Source organism: Salvelinus sp. IW2-2015, linkage group LG37, assembly GCF_002910315.2.
Source record: "Salvelinus sp. IW2-2015 linkage group LG37, ASM291031v2, whole genome shotgun sequence".
Classification (NCBI taxonomy): Eukaryota; Metazoa; Chordata; class Actinopteri; order Salmoniformes; family Salmonidae; genus Salvelinus; species Salvelinus sp. IW2-2015.
In genome coordinates, this window is record NC_036876.1 from 14,188,146 (window position 1) to 14,211,141 (window position 22,996).

General features: G+C 43.5%; 1 protein-coding gene across 2 annotated transcripts in view; it reads left to right on the forward strand.

The window, feature by feature from the left end:
• Positions 1–22,996, forward strand: part of ank2b (ankyrin 2b, neuronal) — a 134,412-nt gene that overhangs the window by 98,039 nt on the left and 13,377 nt on the right. For both annotated transcript variants that reach the window (XM_070437908.1, XM_070437907.1), the window contains 8 exons: positions 452–484; positions 838–859; positions 3,008–7,855; positions 8,574–8,651; positions 8,814–8,945; positions 9,096–9,245; positions 9,394–9,628; positions 9,883–9,952. In XM_070437908.1, the coding sequence (XP_070294009.1) occupies positions 452–484; positions 838–859; positions 3,008–7,855; positions 8,574–8,651; positions 8,814–8,945; positions 9,096–9,245; positions 9,394–9,628; positions 9,883–9,952 (5,568 nt within the window). The remainder of the gene's footprint in view (positions 1–451; positions 485–837; positions 860–3,007; positions 7,856–8,573; positions 8,652–8,813; positions 8,946–9,095; positions 9,246–9,393; positions 9,629–9,882; positions 9,953–22,996) is intronic.

Sequence of the window (22,996 nt, forward strand, 5' to 3'; positions counted from 1 at the left end):
AGTATTCAATTCCTTAACTAGCATTTCCCACAGGTACAATAATACCTTCTTAACAGTGTGTTGCTTGCATACTAACATGCAAAATCTGCACTCGTGACATGCTCATAGCATGCTATCTTCCTTCAAATTTGAATTGGGGTTTGTATTCTCAAAATCATTTGTACACCTTTTAACTGTGATTTGATTTATTAGAAGCAACAAGCTTTACTATATGTGAGTGCTGGTAGCTGTCTTAAAGTATAACATGAATCCCTTCTCCTTTGAGAGGTCTTTCAAGTTTACTCTGACCCCGACACCCTCCCCGAAACAACATTGATTGGCCACAAACCTTCAAGTCTGTCGCTATGGTAACATCGCTTTGCCCGTTGTCTTTTTTTCCTCCCCCTCCTCTACCTTTCTCTATTTGTCTATCTGTCTCGTTCTGCTTCTTGCTGCTTCTTGCACCCCAAAGGAATCTGATTCAGACCAAGAGGCTGAGGAAGAGGTAATATTGTGCCCCTCTTCTCCCCCACTAACTGTTTATTTGTACATGTTTTTCAGGCCAGAAACATGTCGCTAGACGTTCACTATTTTGTCTGTCATTTAGCTCTGTGTCAGGTATTAGAAAGGAATGCAACGCATACTCCATGTTACTGCTCATCAGCGTGCTTGTCACTTGTAGCAGAGTATCTTTAGATACTAGTCTTATTCGTCGTGATAGTAGTTCCATGTCCAATTACTTATTTTCTTCCTGTAGCAAAGGTAGCAAATGTGTACATAATATTGCCTACATTTTTTCTTACACGGTGATGGAAATGGTATTAATGGTGGGTGCAATTTTTGTATTCCTCTTTACAGATCAGCAGGAAGCTGGAGAAATGTAAGTCATTTACTCTTTTTTGATAACACTTTTAACTGCTTTTTTTCCCTAAACTATACTAAAACTTTCTAAACTCTTGCTGTTTAACTTTGAACTGTTATAATATGGCTGCATTACTCAACCAGTTGAATATGACATTGCTTTGATAATTGCGTTGTGACCATACCATAGATTTAGACATTACCAATGTTGATGTTATGCTAGTTGACTATTGTAGAGAGCAATACAGAATGATAACCAGAGCCTAATGCGTAAATATTGTGCTTCATATCACCCGTGTTAGCTAAGCTGTAACACACGCGCTTCTTTTTCAAAGCCCTTTAACTTCTACATGTTTGTCTTTGTCACAAAAACAAAACAACACACAATGTCACTCCACCCCACCAAGGCAAGGCTACGCCAACAACTTCATCAGGCATAAACTTCTTCAATATCTCAATTGACACATCGCTGCACCGGTGTCTTCGTGTTAGCTTTCTCCTCTGCCATTTTCAATTTGGGACACATGGAGAGAGAGAGTTGAAACAGAGATACTACGCACATGAATCAAACTCTCATTCATACTGTGGTGATGTTTATGTGACAACGGAATAGTAACCCCCCCCCACGTTACTGTAGTACCTGAATGGCAAAGCAAACTGTAGTCTAGCTTTCTACCCCTCCCGATCCCCTCGTTCATACCCTGCCCATGTGGTTTTTTATATTCCCTTTGCCTCTAATTCATTAATGAATTAATCATTAATCATAGTCAAGTGCCTCAGCATAGCTGGCTGGATATCTACATATGTTTGGCACTGTATACAATATGTAGAATATGGAAAATATTGCACATACCTTCAAAACATACATGTACAGTAATACATACATTGTACATGAACTGATGTTGTGTATGTTATTTGTTCAATTTGGCTTCATTACATTGGACAATGTATGTGTAATGTATGTGGCAATTTGCATACACATGTAATTTGGAATAATTATTTTGCTGCACCTTTAACAGTTGTAGGCTATGAGAAAATAGTAGACTACATTTCACCACACTATTGAATGGGAATACCTAAATTAACCTCTCTTGATAAAGACAAAATGCAGACGTACTAGTGGTACATTTTAGTTCTTTATTACCTAAATCACTTTACATTTGCCCCATTCACTTTTCACAAAAGGCTGCATGTCAACTTTCCCCTTTGCTTTGCATGGAAATAACTTGGCTTACATGAGTGTGTATGTGTGTGTTCCTGTGTCTGGGTGTGTGTCAAGTGTGAGAGTTCTTTTGACTCTTTGTTTTGCTTTAACACTGATCTTTGAATTCCTTTTCCCTCGCTATTTGAATTTCATTTATTACAATGTTGCTACTCTTAATATGATTTACATTTTTCTCTTCAGTTATGTTTCAAAAAGTGTATTTAACTAGACCAAAGTTAGTATAAGGAAGGGATACAGTCCTCTAAAAAGACCATATGCCCTCCCCTTAAATCAATTATGCTTTTCCTGTTAATTTCCTTAAATTAGTTTACCAGTTTGATGCTGGTTCAGAACCCTTTATTTTCCATAGCAGTAGAGGAACATAATGGTTTGTTCTGTTCAATAGCAAAGAGCACACCAAACCATCGCCCAACAGTTTGCTATCACTGGCTTTCTTCTCTGAGGAAAAAATCATTTTAAATAATCGTTTTATTTTTCTGTCTGTAAACAATCTTGAGATGTCTGTCTACCTATATGTTGTTATCCCTTTGTTTGTGTCCCTGTTTCCTTATCCTTTGTTGATTTGTTGGTGTCTGTTCTTGCTCATCGTTTGTTTGATACTGGATTTATTGTAGATGTGTTCTCGCTTTTGTGCTGTGAGCGTGGGTGTGCTGACTATATGTGTATAAGCAAGTTATTTCCAGCTCATTCCCTTCTCATCTTTATGATTTAGTTGGCTTTTTGCTTTGCTGCAGTATTTGCCTCCTAAGAAACCCAGTCAATCCAAGCCCCCTTTCTTTGATGCGTTCTGTAGTTGCCGCTGTGGCCCCACTTTACCCTTTGAACCCTGACAGTTTGTACTGTTCCTGTTCCTGTCCTGACCACATTCTCCAATGTCTGTCTCCTTTTCATTTCAATTTATTATTTTTTTGCTCCTTAATTGTCCTTTTGCCAAAATGGAAGATGATGAAGACACTACGTCGACGGAGACTACGGTCCGGAAGAGAGATTTGATCCGAGATTCTACGGCTCTGGCCAGTCCGGACCTCCTCTCCGATGTGTCTGAGATGAAACAAGACCTGATCAAAATGACCGCCATCCTAACCACGGATTCTACAGACAAATCCAGTTCCATGGAAGGGAGCGGTCTGGAAAAAGGGGCTGATGAGGTTCAGGGCGAGCCGTTTGAAATCATGGAGAAGGTCAAAGAGGATTTGGAGAAAGTGGGCAAGATACTTAGGAGCGGAACTTATGAGGGTGAGGAGGCAAAGGAGGCGGCAAAGGAGGCGGCAAGAGCAGCCAGAATGAATGAAGAGTGGGTCCTCCTCTCAGACTGTGAGATAGAAGAGGCCAAACATATGGCTGCCTTAGAACCCCAGGAACCAATACTACGTGAAGTCAGAGTCAACAGAGGGATTCCCAGACCTAAAGCAATCAAAGATGTGTCTGGGATGGTCAAACACCTGAGTGGTGAACTCAAAGAATATCTCATGGATGTACCTGTGGGCACCAGTACAACAGCCCAGGAGAAAGAGGTCCAAGAGAAATTCACAGAGGTAGTCCTGCGCAAAGGCCCAAAAAGAACCATGACAACAACAAAAACAACAACAACAACTACAACAACAAAGAAAGACATCAAAACTCCTGCTTTCGACCTACAAAAGCCAGTCAGGAGGAAAGGAAAGGACCAGGAACAGGTGGAAGAATCTACCGATGGGGATGTTCTCCTGAGCGCACCCAAAGACCCTAAACCAGTGTCACCTGTGTCCCCAGTAGTAGAGGAGACCCCCATTGGATCCATAAAAGACAAAGTCAAAGCCCTTCAGCAGAAAGTGGAGGCTGAGCAAAAGGGCCAAAAGCCAACTAGCACCAATCCTTCAAATGTTGCTGTGGAGAGCAAAATACCACAAAAGGCAAAAGGAACCATCCCAAAACAGAGCCCCGCAAAACAGGGCACCGCTAAACAGGGTCCACTTAAGTCCCCCAAAACTGAGTCTGAGAAGCTGGAGGAGACAATGTCAGTAAGGGAGCTCATGCGATCCTTCCAAAAGGGGCAGGACCCCTCAAAGAGAAAGTCTGGACTTTTCGAGCTCAAAACCGTCTCTTCAGAGCATGAAACAACAGAATCAGAATCACAGCCCACTCAGTTCAAATCCACCATCAAAGCCACGTCAACCTGTTACGAACGGGAAGTGTCACTGGATGCCATACCTGGCAAGCACCACAGAGAGAGAGACAAGCAAATTAACCCACCCCGAAAGCACTCCAAAGATTTTGGTGCTGAAATCAAGGCAGAGCTTGAGGACAATCCAGAGTACCAACAGTTTAGGCAGATCTCTGTAGAGGGTAGTCCTGCTGCCCAGTCAGACTTAACTGAAACCATAGAGTTTCCGAATTCTGCCCTCGATGATAGCTCTGATAGTTTAAAACATGAGGGCGTGGCAGACTCTCCCAGTGCCAGCCTGGGTGATCTTAGTTCTCCTCACCTGAGCTCAGAGGATAGCCTCAAACACCAGGGCTTAGCAACTCCTGGAACAAGCCCTGACAGTCTCTCTCTCTCTCCCAAAAATGCTGACCAGTCCACTAAAAACTCAACAGCTGTTACTATAGCTGTCGAAGATGACAAGAAAATTAAGGATAAGTCTGGAGACTCCGGTGTTGGGACCATTGATGACCAGCCATCAAATGAAATAACCCTCCCTGTCTCTTCCAGCAAGGCTGCAGACGACCACACCACAAGTGAGTCCATATCTTTTCAGACGGTCGAGTCTAAGTCCTCTAAACCGAGAAAGCTTACAAAGAGAGTTTCTGAGACTTTAGAGAGCTTCCTAAGTGATGAGGAGAGCCCTGATGACAAGCTAGCCTCAGCCTTAGCTGCAACCATTGCTTCTAGTGCCTCTACCGAGCGTCAAGGAAGCTTAGAACTGCCTTTAAGACAGCAAGACTCGGACGCCCTCAGTCCCTTAGCCGACGACTCTTTGACCATAAGCCACAGAGACTCTCTAGACGAAGGTAGTCCCCTCATGGAAGACAACTCTTCCCATAGGACCCCAGACTCTATCGAGCCCAGCCCAACCAAGGAATCCCCTTGTTGTGACTCCTTAGAGAGCAGCCCGGTAGAGCAAAAAAACTTCCCTCCCACTCAGCCCAGTGGGTCCTCTAGCCACCCAGAACCCTCCAAAGTCACAGACTACCCCACAGACGTGTTGCGTAGTAGGCTACTCAGGGACCAGGAGGCTAGTGCCAATGATGATGACAGTATCGAGCAGACATTGTCTCAGATGGAAAGCTCTGGTAAGAGTCCTCTCTCCCCCGACACCCCTAGTTCTGAAGAGGTAAGTTATGAGGTAAACCCTAAAACCCCCGACCACATGTTCCTATCTGTGGTGTCCACACCAGCTGTCATAAAAGAAGACTCAGAGGAAGATGATGATGAGTCAGAAGCACAGAGGAAATTCACTCCAGAGGAGGAGATGTTTAAAATGGCAGCCAAAATAAAAACCTTTGAGGAAATGGACCAGGACGCCAGAACCAAAGAGAACTCTCGAAAATATGTCAGTGCCTCAGCAGATGACGAAGCAGGGGACGATAGCTTCAAAACAGTTGAACTAGAGCCCACAAATGAGACTGAGCTCACTGGGGCCAAAGAGACCTCAGAGTTAGCTCTTTCTGTTGAATCCCTTATTAAAGTACAACCTCCCTCTCCTTTTCCAGAAGGTGTGCATGAAGGAGTCCACCACACAGAGGCCAAGAGTGTAGCTACAATGGCAGCAGTGGAGGAAACTCAATCTGTCTTAGAGCAACATGTCTCACAATCAGTTCCTTCACACAAAGACATGGATGACAAAGACAGTTTAGCTCAAATGGCTACCATGTCTTCGAGCTCTGAGGGTGCTGCAAATATTACCGACGAGCAGAAGGAGGAAAGCTTGAGGAACTCAAGGGGAAGCACGGAGGATGATGGGGGAGAGAAAGAGGCAGATGCAGGCAGTCTGCAGACATCTGCTGTAAAGGCTCCCTGCCAGGTAGAGAGTAATATAACTGATGAATTGAAAGGAGATTACAGGGGGCACTCAGGAGCCCCTGAGGCAGAAACGTCCTCGACCATCATTATCGGACCAGCAAGGGAAACGTTCAAACCTGAGATCTGTATCTATGACGACACAGAGGAAGACGATGAGGAAGAGGAACCTCCCAGAACCAAGTCGAAGGGCGTGACCGCCAGCGCGGAGGCAGACCCCTGGAGCGCCATGCGTGAGGACGACGACGCTTTCGCGGCCCGCGTCAAAGAGGAAGAGCAGAAGATCCTGGGTCTGATGGTGGACCGGCATTCCCAGGGGGAAACCCCAGACACCACCCCAGGAAGGAGCCCCACAGAGGAGAGCACTCCAACCAGCGAGCCCAATCCTTTCCTCTTCCAAGAGGGGAAGCTCTTCGAGATGACCCGGAGCGGAGCTATTGACATGACCAAACGGACCTATGAGGACGAGGGCTTTGCCTTCTTCCAGATAGGAGAGCAGCCTCTAGAGGAGGCGCTGTCTGAACAGGTCAGAGAAGAGCCAGGAGATAGAGGAGCCCCATTAGAAAGTGAAGTAGGTCTCAACCTGACTCTAGAAATAAAAGTGGAGGAAGATGAGAAACAAGCAAAAGATGCTTCAGAGGACGATCAGACAGGTAGCGGGGCTGTAGCAGCCTCCCCTTCTAAATCAGACGCCTCTAAATCTAGAATCCCTAGAATGGGTCTTTCTGCCTCAGCTAAGACCACTAAGAAAGACAAAGACTCAGTATCCCCAGTATCTCCTGAGGCTTTAGAAGATAAACCAGATACAATTGTAGAGGAGACCCCCCTAGAGGTAGAAAATAGTTATTTAGACCCAATGATAGCTAATGTTGAGACAGCAGTAACAACTGTCACTCGATCGGTGTACTCTGAACAGGACCAAGAGTCCTCTGACTCCTCTCCCGAGGAGCAGCATTCGGTTATAGAACTCCCCAAAACCATGGAAAAGACCAAAACCCCAACTTCTAGTGAAAAAGTGAAAAGGATCCAAACTAAAACCCCAGCTATGGCTCCAGCCAAGGCTGGCCCCAAAAGTCGAGCTAAAAATTCTTCCTCCTCTACATCCCCCTATTCAGCTACTCCTAAAAAAGAGACCCCCTCTGTAGAGTCAAAATCAAGAATACCTGTCAAAGGCAAGGCTAACCCTGTCAAGCCTGAGCCATCAGTTAAACATACTGAGTCTTCCCAGGACACAAAGCTAAAGTTCCCAGTAAAAAAGGACTTGAGGAGAAAGTCTGAGACAGATGCAGGTTTCTCTGCAGTTCCCAAAACCAAGACTTCGTCTTCCAAAGCCAAGAGCTTCTGTGAGGGAGACAAGACATCTGCTAAAAAGGGCCAGGTTCGTCCCATGAGCGCTGATTACTCCACCAAGCCTAAGTCATGCTTCGGCTTCCAATCCAGGCTGCCAGTTAGAGGCAAGCTTGGTCAACCATCCCAGACTTCCACCCCCGCCAAAAAGAAAAGCGAGCCACGCAAGAAGTCCATAGAGTTTGTTAATGAGATTAGTGACGAAGCGGCAAAGCTGGTTGAGAGATTGGCTCAGGCCGAGAAAGACAAAGAGCATGAGGCTGCCACCGCTGCCATCTCGGATGACGAGAGCAGCGGCATAGACCCCTCCGTCATAGAGAGAGAGACTTTTCCCGAAATGCACTTCCCTACTTCCGGAGATGTCTATCCCATTAGACCCCTGTGGGACGACCCTGTTGACACGCAGATGCAACGAATTCCCAACGATACAATCAGAAGACAAGGTACCCCCCTCCTCACTGGGCTCATTCTCTCTATCTTGTTTCTCGCTAGCACGCTAGCCGTAAAAGGTGCCGCTTCTCTGTGTCTTGTAGCTAAGGCTCTTTGTAGGTTAACACTCTTTGTGGTTGCTTCTGTGGTGTTTAAGTGGAGTCTTGTGTTTGTATTCGTCTCTTTTCCTTCTATGTGTTCTAAAAATCTCAAGATTGACTTAAAGTCAGGGACTCAATTAAGGAATTTAGAGTCAGTTTTAGCTTGAAAATGTGTCATAGGTCATAGTCAGGTTTAGTATCAAATGTGTTTGATGAACCCGATTAGGCTGTAGGAGAAAAACTGAATTATATACAATATACAAAATTTTTCCAGAGCTGTTAAACTACTACTATCTACTTTCCATACAGTATGTTTCCGTTAGGGATTTTTCTTCTTCTAGAGTTCCCAAACACGCATGATAATAATTTATGATGGTATTGCTGCCCTATAAACCAACAGCATACTGCAATAAGAAGCTATACACCAAATACACGTCTGTTTCAGTTACTGTTAATTATCGACACATACCTCCAAATATCTAACATTATAGCACTACATGGCACAGGAAACCTAGTGAAGCGTCTTTTCACTCATGGGCTCGGTTGAAGATAGCGTTTTCTTCCTAACGTGAGTGTGACTTTGCCTGGCCGTCCACTCACTACTCTCCTGCTGTTGTGGTGGCATTTACAGTAGATCCCCAGGATGAAGCCGAGAGGAAAGAGGAACGGTTGGAAATAATAGGCGACCACCTGGGCTTCAGTTGGACGGGTGAGTGGAACCCCAGGCATGGTGGCTTTCCTAGAGTGTCAGAGACAATAAAGGCTGAAGATAATGTTGATTTAAACACTTTCCAGTGGTCCTTGAACAATGTTAACATCAACATTATGTAGTTAACAGTGAAAAGTGTCTTTTTTGGGGTGGGTTTTCTAGAGCTGGCTCGAGAGCTGGAGTTCAGCGAGGAAAGGATCAATCTAATAAGGATTGAGAACCCCGACTCGCTACAGGACCAAAGCCATGCCCTGCTGAAGCTCTGGACTGACAGGGATGGCAAACATGCCACAGGTATGCTGATATATCACTCCTTATTGTATTCAGAATATTTATAGACATTTTGACTCTTCTGAGTATTTATAATTGATCATTTTCATATTTTCATAATGGCTTATTTACTGTTATGATCTTTTGTTATTCTGTAATTATTTCTTTCCACAGAAACTACATTGATCAAACGACTCACCAAGATCAACAGGATGGACATTGTTCACCTCATCGAAACCAAGATAATCAAGTCCACCCAGGAGGACGCATCATCCCACACCTATGCAGAGATTGAGAGGACCATTGCACTGGATCACAGTGAAGGTATAGTGTATTACCAAGCAAAATGGAAATGTCCTATGTTTACTATCATGAGACAGTAAACCTCATGTCATCTTTATCAACCAAAATGTACTAGCTATGCCAAAGAGATCACATGTTAATATTGGTGTTCATATCTATGCCTGTCCAGGTTTTTCTGCCCTCCATGAGGACATAGACAGTCCACGGCCAGGCAGGCGTTCAGACGGCACCCCCAGTGGGCCAGGGTCCAGGCAGGGGCCCTTCATGGTGTCAGAGGAGGACCTCTCCTCCAGCATGTCATCACTGCACGAGACGTCAGGGCGGGTGGAGACAGACACATCAGTAACAGGCCTCCTGAGACACGCCCAGAAGGAGAAGCTGCAGAAAGAGTGCGAGACGACACAGTAAGTCGTCCAGTCAGTATAAGAGTGAAGTATTGAGTGAAAGAGAAATTGTTATGGTTAAAAAGGTTTTATGTTCTTTTCTGCTATATTCTGCTAATGTTGTATGGTTGTAGAAACAAACAGTTCAGTCAAATAATCTTGATTTGCATTGTTAAAATCACTAGGAATAAACCGTTTTTAAGAATAACTGTATTTCATTTTTTCTGGGAGACTTCACATGTTATTAGATGTTTGACTTAGTTTTCGTTCCTCAGTTCTGTGGGCGGTACATCACAGAGTGGATCAGAGAAGGCTGAGTCACTACACATGGGCACTTTTAAACAAGTAAGTCCCTTCTTCACCTTGTACCGCACCTCCCCCTACCAGCTCACCTCTCACGTCCTAGATCCTGCCTACAACGGGCCCACCGCTCCCTCCTCGTCCTCTCTATCTGTCAAGCATTCTGAGAAGGGGGCACCGCGGGGTGCAGAGTGGGGCGAGGGGTCACTCCAGCCCCCCCAGGCTGAAAGTGACAACAAATGGTTGTTGTCGCCAACGAGTCACCAAGAGTCACCCACTAAAAGTAGTAAGCGTGTCTTTGAGAGCCGTCCGTTGTCCATGACCGACTTTGGGGACAGTCTGACTGAATGTGACCAGGCCGAGCCAGACTTCAGTGAGTTGTCTGTGGAGCTAAAGCAAACCTCAGAGTACTACACTTACCTCTCCACCACCTCCGTCACTACGACTTCTCAGACAACTGAACGGGTTTCTGAGAAGGTCAGTATTACAGCCGAGCCTATGGATTTACCACTTCCTCAGTCTACTCAGCTTCCTCAGGCTTCTGAGGTGGTACGCCCCAAAGAGACATGTGAGATATTCTCAGAGGATCATATTGACGAGGTGTCGCACCGACTTTACAAAGTCCTGTTTGGATATGTAGAGAAATCAACTAGTGAAGAATCCAAGAAAACACTAATGGAATTGGATGAGGTAGCCGGAACTTACAGAGCCAGCCGGGTTTATGCAGCAGATTCCCCTACCTCCATGCCTTTGATTGATGTAGACCAGGCTACTCTTGACAAGAAAGCTATCTCCACTGAGCTTTACCTCAGACCTGTAGATATCAGTCCCGTGACCCCAGAGTCTATCACCTTTGGGGTGGGTAAGGAATCACAGACAATAGCTCAGACACCATCGGACGTGTCAAGAACCACTCTGATTTCGGAGTCGGTCACAGTAGAATCCATTGTCAGCACTGCATTTATCCAGATATCACATGACTCAACTGCTGAGACCCGAGCAGAGGTGTCAGCTCTTCCAGTGTCTGAGTTAGCCATGGCTTTGGCTCCAGTATCTCTATGTTCCGAAACCGAAAAAAGGTATTTATCCCCTGACTCAGCATCTGAGTATGCTACTAAAATTGTAGTTTCAATGCATGACCAATCATCTTCACCAGAGTCAGTGACATCAGACGATAGGTCTCGGTCCCAGTCACCTGACTCCCATATACCCGAGTATTGCCCGTCAACATCTGATTCATCCATACTGTTGACTGAGAGTAGAGCCTCATCTCCCGAGTCACTGTCATCCGATACTGATCTAAGTCTTCTCTTGCCTGACTCGCCCATACCTCAGTTCAGACCCCTGTCTCCTCTACCGCCCCCTGAGGTTGAATGGGAAACTGCAGAAATACCATCTTATGCCCCAGGACAAACGTTCCTAAGTGCCCCTGGAGCTGCAAGTAGTCTACTAGCACCAGGGCTAGCAGAAGCAGAGGACAGGCCCTTGACACCTATGGTTCCTAACAGGGGAGAGTTTTCCAGAGCGATATCCCCGGGCAGTGAGTATTTAGAGAAGAGGGCATTATCACCGGAATCTACTGGATCAGTCAATGAGCAGAGACCACTATCCCCTGACTCTCCCATACCTGAGTTTAGACAGGCATTAGCTGAATCGGTTATCTCCACTACAGGGTGTAGGTCATATTCACCTGAATCAGAGACTTCAGTGACTTCAGAAACTGAATGCATACTATTGGAGGCTTTTGCCTTTTGGCAGAGACCAGACTCACCTCAGTCAATAGCATCAGATACAGAGGAAAGACCCCTGTCAGCTGAGTCTTTATCAGACTATAGACCCATGTCAGCTACATCACGGATGTTACTGAACGATATCAAAGCATCATCACCTGTATCTACAGGATCAGTAGATGAACACAGACCTCTGTCTCCAGATTCACCAATTACACAATTTTGGCAATCAGAACCCATTGCTTTAGTGACGTCTTGTAGATCATCATCACCTGAATCTATGTTTTCAGATATAGATTATGAAACCGCACCATTACTTTCATTACTTTATAAGGATAGACCTTCATCACCTGAATCAATAGCATCAATAGATGAGTATAGAGCGCTATCACCTGACTCACCTATACCTCAGTTTTGGCACCTATTACCAGACTCTATTGTTGATTATAGATCTTCTTCACCTGAATCCGTATCATCAGACACTAAATGTGTTCCAATGTCTCTGGAGTCTATAGGTACAGAGCATAGACCAGATTCACCTGAAGCTTTAGATTTTGAAAAGGAGATCACTTATTCAGCATTGACTCAATCGAAATCCCTTCAACCCCTTGTTTCTCCAACTGTGACCAAAGTGAAGTTGCCAAAATCTACGACACTTGTCCCAGAAAATGTGAAAATGACAGCAGAATCACTTGACGCTATTGAACCAAACCCTGTAATGTCAGAACCTGCTTGTTCAACAGACATGCAACATATACATCTAGATATACAGCAGTCTACTGAAAAGGGCCAAACAAAACTCAATCCATTGTCAACAAAGACGAAGTCTGCTAAACAACAAAAATCCAAGTCCTCCGAAACTGATCCAGCATTTTTATCAGTGACCGAAGTTCCTGCTGTAAAACCGCTATCTGAGTCAGTACTGCATTCTACAAACCAACCTCCAATAAAACCTGCAGAAGTTGTAACTGCACCTAAACCAGCAAAACCTGAATCTACTAAACCTGAATCTCATGAAGTTCTATCAGCAACTAGTGATGTAGCTCAACCTTCAGAAGATCAAGACGTGATACTATGTGTGTCACCAATAACTGTAACTGAATCAGGTGTAAATGTTCCTGAAAGTCCACCAATATTAACCGAGTCCGCAACTGCACCATTATTTGAATTTAGTCAACCTGAACCTCAAAAAATACTATCTGAATCTGACGTAGCTCAACCTTCATCTGTGTCACCAATAACAGTATCTGCATCAGGTATACATTTCCCTCCATCAGCAATACTAGTGCCAGAGTACAGACTTGTGTATGATGCAGAGCTTTGGAAGCTTATCTCTCAAATAAATGACCAACAATATGTAGGAGAAACCTACTGTAGTAAAACAGGTGTGTTTGAGTATGCTGGACAAAGAAAAGAGTACGAAGAGACATCCGAACTGGACAATAAACCGTTATCAATAGATTCTCCGGTTGAGGAGTCGGACTCGAAGCCTGAGTCATTATCAGAGTATAGATCCATGTCATCTTCATCACTGATGTTGTTGAAGGATATTAAAACAACGTCCCCTGAATCAACAGGAACAATGGATGAACATAGATCATTGTCACCAGATTCCCCTGCACCCAAATATTCCCCATTGTTCCGTGAAGCTGGTCCGTTTCATCATAGATCATCATCACCTGAATCGTTACCAGATTATGAGGTTTCTGAGATACTTGATTTGATATCTGTAGCTATCGAAGATAGACCCTTATCACCTGAGTCAACTGGATCAGTCAGTGAGCATAGCTCAAAAGACCAAGACGTAGTAACTGAATCAGGTGTCCTTGAAAGTCTACAAATAATATTCAACTCCACAGCCCAATTATTTCCTGAATCGAGAAAACCTGAAACTCAGAAAGGACTATCAGTACCTGGTTTAGCCCAAACTCCAAAAGAACCATCTGTGTCACCAAGAATGGTATCTGATGAAGGTATACATGTCCCTCCATCAGTAATAAGAGTGCCAGCTTACAAACTTAAGTACGATGCAGAGCTTTGGAAGCTGGTCTCTCCAATACATGATCCCCAGTATGTCGGGGAAACCCCTAAAACAGGTATGTTTGAGTATGCCGAGAGTATCGTAGAGTATGTGCAGACATCAGAACGAGAAAGTCAAACTTCATCAACTGAGGTTACCGAGGACAGACCACTGTCATCTGATTCTGAGTCTGAATATAGGCCTCTCACACCTGAGTCAGTTAAGATAGTGGCTGTTTTGAGATCAGATAAGGCAGAGTCAGTGAAGTCATTGAAAGCATGTAAATCTTTATCCCCGGATTCCCCCGTACCCCAATATTCACTATTCTTTCTCGAAACTGCTCAATCATATCATAGATCATTGTCACCTGAATCAGTATCTGATGCTGAAGTTGTAGTTGACTCAAAATATTCAATAGTTCTGGGTATTGACGCTAGAACTTCCTGTCCTGAATCTATAGGATCAGTCAATGAGCAGAGGCCACTATCCCCCGACTCTCCCATACCTGAGTTTAGACAGGAATTAGCTGAATCTGCTTTCTCGTCTACAAGGTCTAGGTCATCATCACCTGAATCAGTGACTTCGGGGACTTCAGAAATTGAATATATACTATCTGAGGCATTTGACTTTAGGCAGAACCCAGACTCACCTGAGTCAACAGTATCAGATACAGAGGAAAGACCCCTATCACCTGAGTCTTTATCAGAGTATTGCCCCATGTCACCTGAATCAGTCATGCTACTGACAAACGTCAATCATCTCTCCTGAATCTACAGCATCAGTGGATGAGTTACAGGTGTCTGTCTTCCAGACTTCTCTACCACAATACACAATATTTCTCCAGAACCAACATATTTATGACAGGAAGCAGATCATCATCACTGCATCAGTATTTTCAGATGAGAATTTGAAATGAGTTATTCTTGTATGCCTCAATGCATTTTAAGGATAGACCCTCATCACTGATTCAATAGCATCTGTAGATGAATACAGGCACTATCACTGAGTCACCCATACCTGAGTTTAGACAGGCGTTACGAGAGTCTATTGTTTTCAATGATTGGATATAGGTCCTCATCCCCTGAATCATTGGCAGGATATGAAACAGAGTCTGAAACAGAATACGCTCCTCTGATTTCTGAGATTGAAGATAGACAAGACACTCCTGATTCAACAACATCAGTAGATGAGTTTCAGAGCTCTGTCACAGACTCCCCAGTACCCCAGTACAACAAGCACGAAACTACTACACTAGTGACAGGGAATAGATCAGCATCGCCTGAAATCAATATGCTCAGATATGGATATGAAACAGAGTTATTCTCACATCCTCAATGCTTTCTGAGAATAGACCCTCATCACCTGATTCATCGCATCTGTAGATGAATACAGCGCTGTCACCTGACTCCCCATACCTGAGTTCTTACATGCATACCTGAATGTGTTACATCTTCTGTATATGGATATAGATGTCATCACCTGATTCAGTGATTTCAGGGACTTCGGAAGTTGACGACAATCTATCTGAGGCTTTTTGCGTTTTGGCAGAGACCAGACTCACAGAATCTACAGCAATCAGTGGATGAGTATAGATGTCTGTCTCCAGACTCTCCTCTACCACAATACTTGATTATTTCCCAGAAGCACTCTGTTATACGGCAGGAAGCAGATCATCGTCACCTGCATCAGTATTGTCAGATGATAAAATATGATCTTTCTGACATCTTCTTGACACTCCTTTTTCAGAGAGAGGTAGACCCTCATCACCTGAATCAATAGCATCAGTCGATGAATACATGGCGCTTTCACCAGACTCCCCCACCTGAATTTTTGCGCCATTACTGAATCTATTCCACATTTTATTGGATACAGGTCAACTTCACCTGAATCAATGTGCTCAGATATGAATGTGGGACTCTGCCCTTAATGTCGTTATTCTATGAAGATGACCCCGATCACTAACATCAGTATGGTCAGACAAGAATGTGAGCTTTCTGATTTTTTTTCAACAATCTTCTCAGATAAAGATAGGCCTTCATCTGAGGCTTTTGCCTTTTGGCAGAGACCAGACTCACCGGAGTCAATCGTCAGTAAGATACAGAGGAAGACCCCTATCACCTGAGTCTTTATCAGAGTATTGCCCCATGTCACCTGAATCAGCATGCTACTTACGAAACGCCAGATCAATCTTCTCCTGAATCTACAGCATAGTGGATGAGTACAGGTGTCTGTCTCCAGACTCTCCTCTACCACAATACCTAACATATTCCAAGAACCAACTCTGTTTATGGACAGAAGCAGATCATCCATCACCTGCATCAGTAATTGTCAGATTGAAGAATATGAACAAGAGTTATTCTCATTATCCTCAATGCATTTTCAGGACAGACCTGATTCAGTAGCATCTGTAGATGAATGCACGGCACTGTACCTGATCACCCATACCGGAGTTTAGACAGGATTTACTTGAATATTTTGTGAATGTAATCATCGTCACCTGAGTCAGTGACTTCAGGATATTGAATATGCCCATTACCATCAGAATCATCATGCGAGTGCCATTTACAAACTTAGTACGATGCAGATCGTTGGAAGCTGATCTTCCAAACATGACCCCCAAATATGTAGGAGAAACCTTTGCTATAAAACAGTATGTTTGAGTATTGTGGGAGTACAATAGAGTATGTACAGAAATCAGAACTCTAAGTAAAATGTATCAAACGAGAGTGGGTTAAGATCAGATTCTCCTGAGTCAGTGAAGTCAATGGATGAGCATAGATCTTTATCTCCAGACTCACCAATTCCACAATATTTCCAATATATTCCGAACCAATAAGTGTTATGGCCGGAAGCAGACCATCGTCACCGATTCAGGGACTTCAGAAGAAATTGGACATATGCTATCTGAGCTTTTTCCTTTGGCAGAGACAGGCTCACCTGACTCAAAGCATCTGTAGATGAATACCGGCACTGTCACCTGATTCACCCATACCTGAGTTTAGACAACACTTACCTGAATCTGTTACATATTCTCTTGGATATACGATCCTCATCACCCGAATCAGTGACTTCAGATATTGAATAGAACCTTTCATTTCTGAGGTATTCTTATTGATCAAGACCAGACTCACCTGAGTCAATAGTATCAGATACAGAGGAAAGACCCCTATCACCTGAGTCTTTATCAGAGTATTGCCCCATGTCACCTGAATCAGTCATGCTACTGACGAACGTCAGATCATCTTCTCCTGAATCTACAGCATCAGTGGATGAGTACAGGTGTCTGTCTCCAGACTCTCCTCTACCACAATACCTACAACTTACCCAGAACCAACTCTTTTATGCAGAAGCAGATCACTCACCTGCATCAGTATTGTCAGATGAAGAATTTGAAAATGAGTTATTCTTGTATGCTCAATGCATTTTAAGGATAGACCTCATCGCTGATTCAATAGCATCTGTAGATGAATACAGGGCACTATCACCTGAGTCACCCATACCTGAGTTAGACAGGCGTTACGAGAGTCTATCGTTTCAATGATTGGATATAGGTCTCATCCCTGAATCATTGGCAGGATATGAAACAAGAGTCTGAAAAGAATACGCTCCTCTGATTCTGAGATTGAAGATAGACAGACACTCTGATTCAACACAACAGTAGATGAGTTCAGAGCTCTGTCACCAGACTCCCAGTACCCAGTACACACAGCACGAAACTACTACCTAGTGACAGGGAATAGATCAGCATCGCCTGAATCAATATGCTCAGATATGGAATCTGAAACAGAGATTCTTGTATGCCTCAATACTTTTTGAGAATAGACCCTCATCACTGATTCAATCGCATCTGTAGCATGAATACAGGGCGCTGTCACCTGACTCACCCATACCTGAGTTCTTACATGCAATACCTGAATGTGTTACATCTTCTGTATATGGATATAGATCATCATCACCTGAATCAGTGATTTCAGGGACTTCGGAAGTTGACGACATTCTATCTGAGGCTTTTGCGTTTTGGCAGAGACCAGACTCACCTGAATCTACAGCATCAATGGATGAGTATAGATGTCTGTCTCCAGACTCTCCTCTACCACAATATCTTTGATTATTCCAGAAGCACTCTGTTATCGGCAGGAAGCAGATCATCGTCACCTGCATCAGTATTGTCAGATGATAAATATGATCTTTCTGACATCTTCTTGACACGCTTTTCAGAGAGAGGTAGACCCTCATCACTGAATCAGTAGCATCAGTTGATGAATACATGGCGCTTTCACCAGACTCCCCCAACCTGATTTTAGTCCGTCATTATCTGAGTCTATTCACATTTTATTGGATACAGGTCAACTTCACCTGAATCAATGTGCTCAGATATTAGAATGTGGTCTCTGCCTTAATGTCGTTATTTCTATGAAGATAGACCCCGATCAACTAACATCAGTATGGTCAGACAACGAATGTGATCTTTCTGATATTTTTTCAACACATCTTCTCAGATAAAGATAGGCCTTCATCTGAGGCTTTGCCTTTTGGCAGAGACCAGACTCACGCAGTCAATCGTGTCAGATACAGAGGAAAGACCCTATCACCTGGATTCTTTATAGAGTATTGCCCCATGTCACCTGAATCAGTCATGCTACTGACAAACATCAGATCATCTTCTCCTGAATCTACAGCATCAGTGGATGAGTACAGGTGTCGTTCTTCCAGACTCTCCTCTACCACAATACCTACAATATTTCCACAGAACCAACCATATTTATGACAGGAAGCAGATCATCATCACCTGCATCAGTATTGTCAGATGAAGAATTTGAAAATGAGTTATTCTTGTATGCCCTCAATGCATTTAAGGATAGACCTCATCACCTGATTCAATAGCATCTGTAGATGAATACAGGGCACTGTCACCTGATTCACCCATACCTGAGTTTAGACAGGTATTACCTGAATCTGCTTTTTCAACTATTGGGTACAGGTCATCATCACCTGAATCAGTTGATTCAGATATCGAATATGCTCCACTCATTTCTGAGTCGTTCTTGATGAGAATACGACCAGACTCACCTGAGTCAATAGTATCAGATACAGAGGAAAGACCCCTATCACCTGATCTTTATCAGAGTATTGCCCCATGTCACCTGAATCAGTCATGCTACTGACAAACGTCAGATCATCTTCTCCTGAATCTTACAGCATCAGTGGATGAGTACAGGTGTCTGTCTCCGGACTCTCCTCTACCACAATACCTACAACTTACCCAGAACCAACTCTGTTTATGGCAAGAAGCAGATCACGTCACCTGCATCGTATTGTCAGATTTGGAATATGAAACAGAGTTATTCTCATTCACCTCAATGCTTTTTCAGGACAGACCTGATTCAGTAGCATCTGTAGATGAATCCAGGGCACTGTCACCTGACTCACCCATACCGGAGTTTAGACAGGATTACTTGAATATTTTGTTGAATGGTAGATCATCGTCACCTGAGTCAGTGACTTCAGATATTGAATATGCCCATTCACCATCCGAATCAGTCATGCGAGTGCCAATTTACAAACTTGTGTACGATGCAGATCGTTGGAAGCTGATCTCTCCAATACAACCCCCAATATGTAGGAGAAACCTTTGCTAAGTAAACAGGTATGTTGAGTATTGTGGAGTACAATAAGAGTATGTACAGAAATCAGAACTTCTAAGTAAAATGTTATCAAACGAGAGTGGGTAAGATCAGATTCTCCTGAGTCAGTGAAGTCAATGGATGAGCATAGATCTTATCTCCAGACTCACCAATTCCACAATATTTCCAATATTCCCAGAAACAATAATGTTTATGCCGAACAGACCATCGTCACCTGATTCAGGGACTTCAGAAGAAATTGAATATGCTATCTGAGGCTTTTTCCTTTTGGCAGAGACCAGGCCTCACCTGACTCAATAGCATCTGTAGATGAATACCGGGCACTGTCACCTGATTCACCCATACCTGAGTTTAGACAACACTTACCTGAATCTGTTACATATTCTCTTGGATATAGATCCTCATCACCCGAATCAGTGACTTCAGATATTGAATATGAACCTTTCATTTCTGAGGTATTCTTTATGAATCAAGACCAGACTCACCTGAGTCAATAGTATCAGATACAGAGGAAAGACCCCTATCACCTGTCTTTATCAGAGTATTGCCCCATGTCACCTGAATCAGTCATGCTACTGACAAACGTCAGATCATCTCTCCTGAATCTACAGCATCAGTGGATGAGTACAGGTGTCTGTCTCCAGACTCTCCTCTACCACAATACCTACAATATTTCCCAGAACCAACCATATTTATGACAGGAAGCAGATCATCATCACCTGCATCAGTATTGTCAGATGAAGAATTTGAAAATGAGTTATTCTTGTATGCCTCAATGCATTTTAAGGATAGACCCTCATCACCTGATTCAATAGCATCTATAGATGAATACAGGGCACTATCACCTGAGTCACCCATACCTGAGTTTAGACAGGCGTTACGAGAGTCTATCGTTTCAATGATTGGATATAGTCCTCATCCCCTGATCATTGGCAGGATTGAAACAGAGTCTGAACAGAATACGCTCCTCTGATTTCTGAGATTGAAGATAGACAAGACACTCCTGATTCAACAAACATCAGTAGATGAGTTCAGAGCTCTGTCACCAGACTCCCAGTACCCCAGTACACACAGCACGAAACTACTACACTAGTGACAGGGAATAGATCAGCATCGCTGAATCAATATGCTCAGATATGGAATATGAAACAGAGTTATTCTCACATGCCTCAATGCTTTCTGAGAATAGACCCTCATCACCTGATTCAATCGCATCTGTAGATAATACAGGGCGCTGTCACCTGACTCACCCATACCTGAGTTCTTACATGCAATACCTGAATGTGTTACATCTTCTGTATATGGATATAGATCGTCATCACCTGATTCAGTGATTTCAGGGACTTCGGAAGTTGACGACATTCTATCTGAGGCTTTTGCGTTTTGGCAGAGACCAGACTCACCAGAATCTACAGCATCAGTGGATGAGTATAGATGTCTGTCTCCAGACTTCCCTCTACCACATACTTTGATTATTTCCCAGAAGCAACTCTGTTTACGGCAGGAAAGCAGATCATCGTCACCTGCATCAGTATTGTCAGATGATAAATATGATCTTTCTGACATCTTCTTGACACTCTTTTCAGAGAAGAGGTAGACCCTCATCACCTGAATCAGTAGCATCAGTCGATGAATACATGCGCTTTCACCAGACTCCCCCATACCTGATTTTAGTCCGTCATTATCTGAATCTATTCCACATTTTATTGGATACAGGTCAACTTCACCTGAATCAATGTGCTCAATATAGAATGGGGACTCTGCCCTTATGTCGTTATTCTATGAAGATAGACCCCGATCACTAACATCAGTATGGTCAGACAACGAATGTGAGCTTTCTGATATTTTTTCAACAATCTTCTCAGATAAAGATAGGCCTTCATCTGAGGCTTTTGCTTTTTGGCAGAGACCAGACTCACCGAGTCAATCGTGTCAGATACAGAGGAAAGACCCTATCACCTGAGTCTTTATCAGAGTATTGCCCCATGTCACCTGAATCAGTCATGCTACTGACAAACGCCAGATCATCTTCTCCTGAATCTACAGCATCAGTGGATGAGTACAGGTGTCTGTCTCCAGACTCTCCTCTACCACAATACCTACAATATTTCCAGAACCAACCATATTTATGACAGGAAGCAGATCATCATCACCTGCATCAGTATTGTCAGATGAAGAATTTGAAAATGAGTTATTCTTGTATGCCTCAATGCATTTTAAGGATAGACCCTCATCGCCTGATTCAATAGCATCTGTAGATGAATACAGGGCACTATCACCTGAGTCACCCAACCTGAGTTGTAACAGGCGTTACGAGAGTCTATCGTTTCAATGATTGGATATAGGTCCTCATCCCCTGAATCATTGGCAGATATGAACAGAGTCTGAAACAGAATACGCTCCTCTGATTTCTGAGATTGAAGATAGACAAGACACTCCTGATTCAACAACATCAGTAGATGAGTTCAGAGCTCTGTCACCAGACTCCCCAGTACCCCAGTACACACAGCACGAAACTACTACACTAGTGACAGGAATAGATCAGCATCGCCTGAATCAATATGCTCAGATATGGAATATGAAACAGAGTTATTCTACATGCCTCAATGCTTTCTGAGAATAGACCCTCATCACCTGATTCAATCGCATCTGTAGATGAATACAGGGCGCTGTCACCTGACTCACCCATACCTGAGTTCTTACAGGCAATACTGAATGTGTTACATCTTCTGTATATGGATATAGATCGTCATCACCTGATTCAGTGATTTCAGGGACTTCGGAAGTTGACGACATTCTATCTGAGGCTTTTGCGTTTGGCAGAGACCAGACTCACCAGAATCTACAGCATCAGTGGATGAGTATAGATGTCTGTCTCCAGACTCTCCTCTACCACAATACTTTGATTATTTCCCAGAAAGCAACTCTGTTTACGGCAGGAAGCAGATCATCGTCACCTGCATCAGTATTGTCAGATGATAAAATATGATCTTTCTGACATCTTCTGACACTCTTTTCAGAGAGAGGTAGACCCTCACACCTGAATCAGTAGCATCAGTCGATGAAACATGGCGCTTTCACCAGACTCCCCCATACCTGATTTTAGTCCGTCATTATCTGAATCTATTCCACATTTTATTGGATACAGGTCAACTTCACCTGAATTCAATGTGCTCAGATATAGAATGTGGGACTCTGCCCTTAATGTCGTTATTCTATGAAGATAGCCCCGATCACTAACATCAGTATGGTCAGACAACGAATGTGAGCTTTCTGATATTTTTTCAACAATCTTCTCAGATAAAGATAGGCCTTCATCTGAGGCTTTTGCTTTTTGGAGAGACCAGACTCACCGGAGTCAATCGTGTCAGATACAGAGGAAAGACCCCTATCACCTGAGTCTTATCAGAGTATTGCCCCATGTCACCTGAATCAGTCATGCTACTGACAAACGCCAGATCATCTTCTCCTGAATCTACAGCATCAGTGGATGAGTACAGGTTCTGTCTCCAGACTCTCCTCTACCACAATACCTACAATATTTCCAGAACCAACCATATTTATGACAGGAAGCAGATCATCATCACCTGCATCAGTATTGTCAGATGAAGAATTTGAAAATGAGTTATTCTTGTATGCCTCAATGCATTTTAAGGATAGACCCTCATCGCCTGATTCAATAGCATCTGTAGAT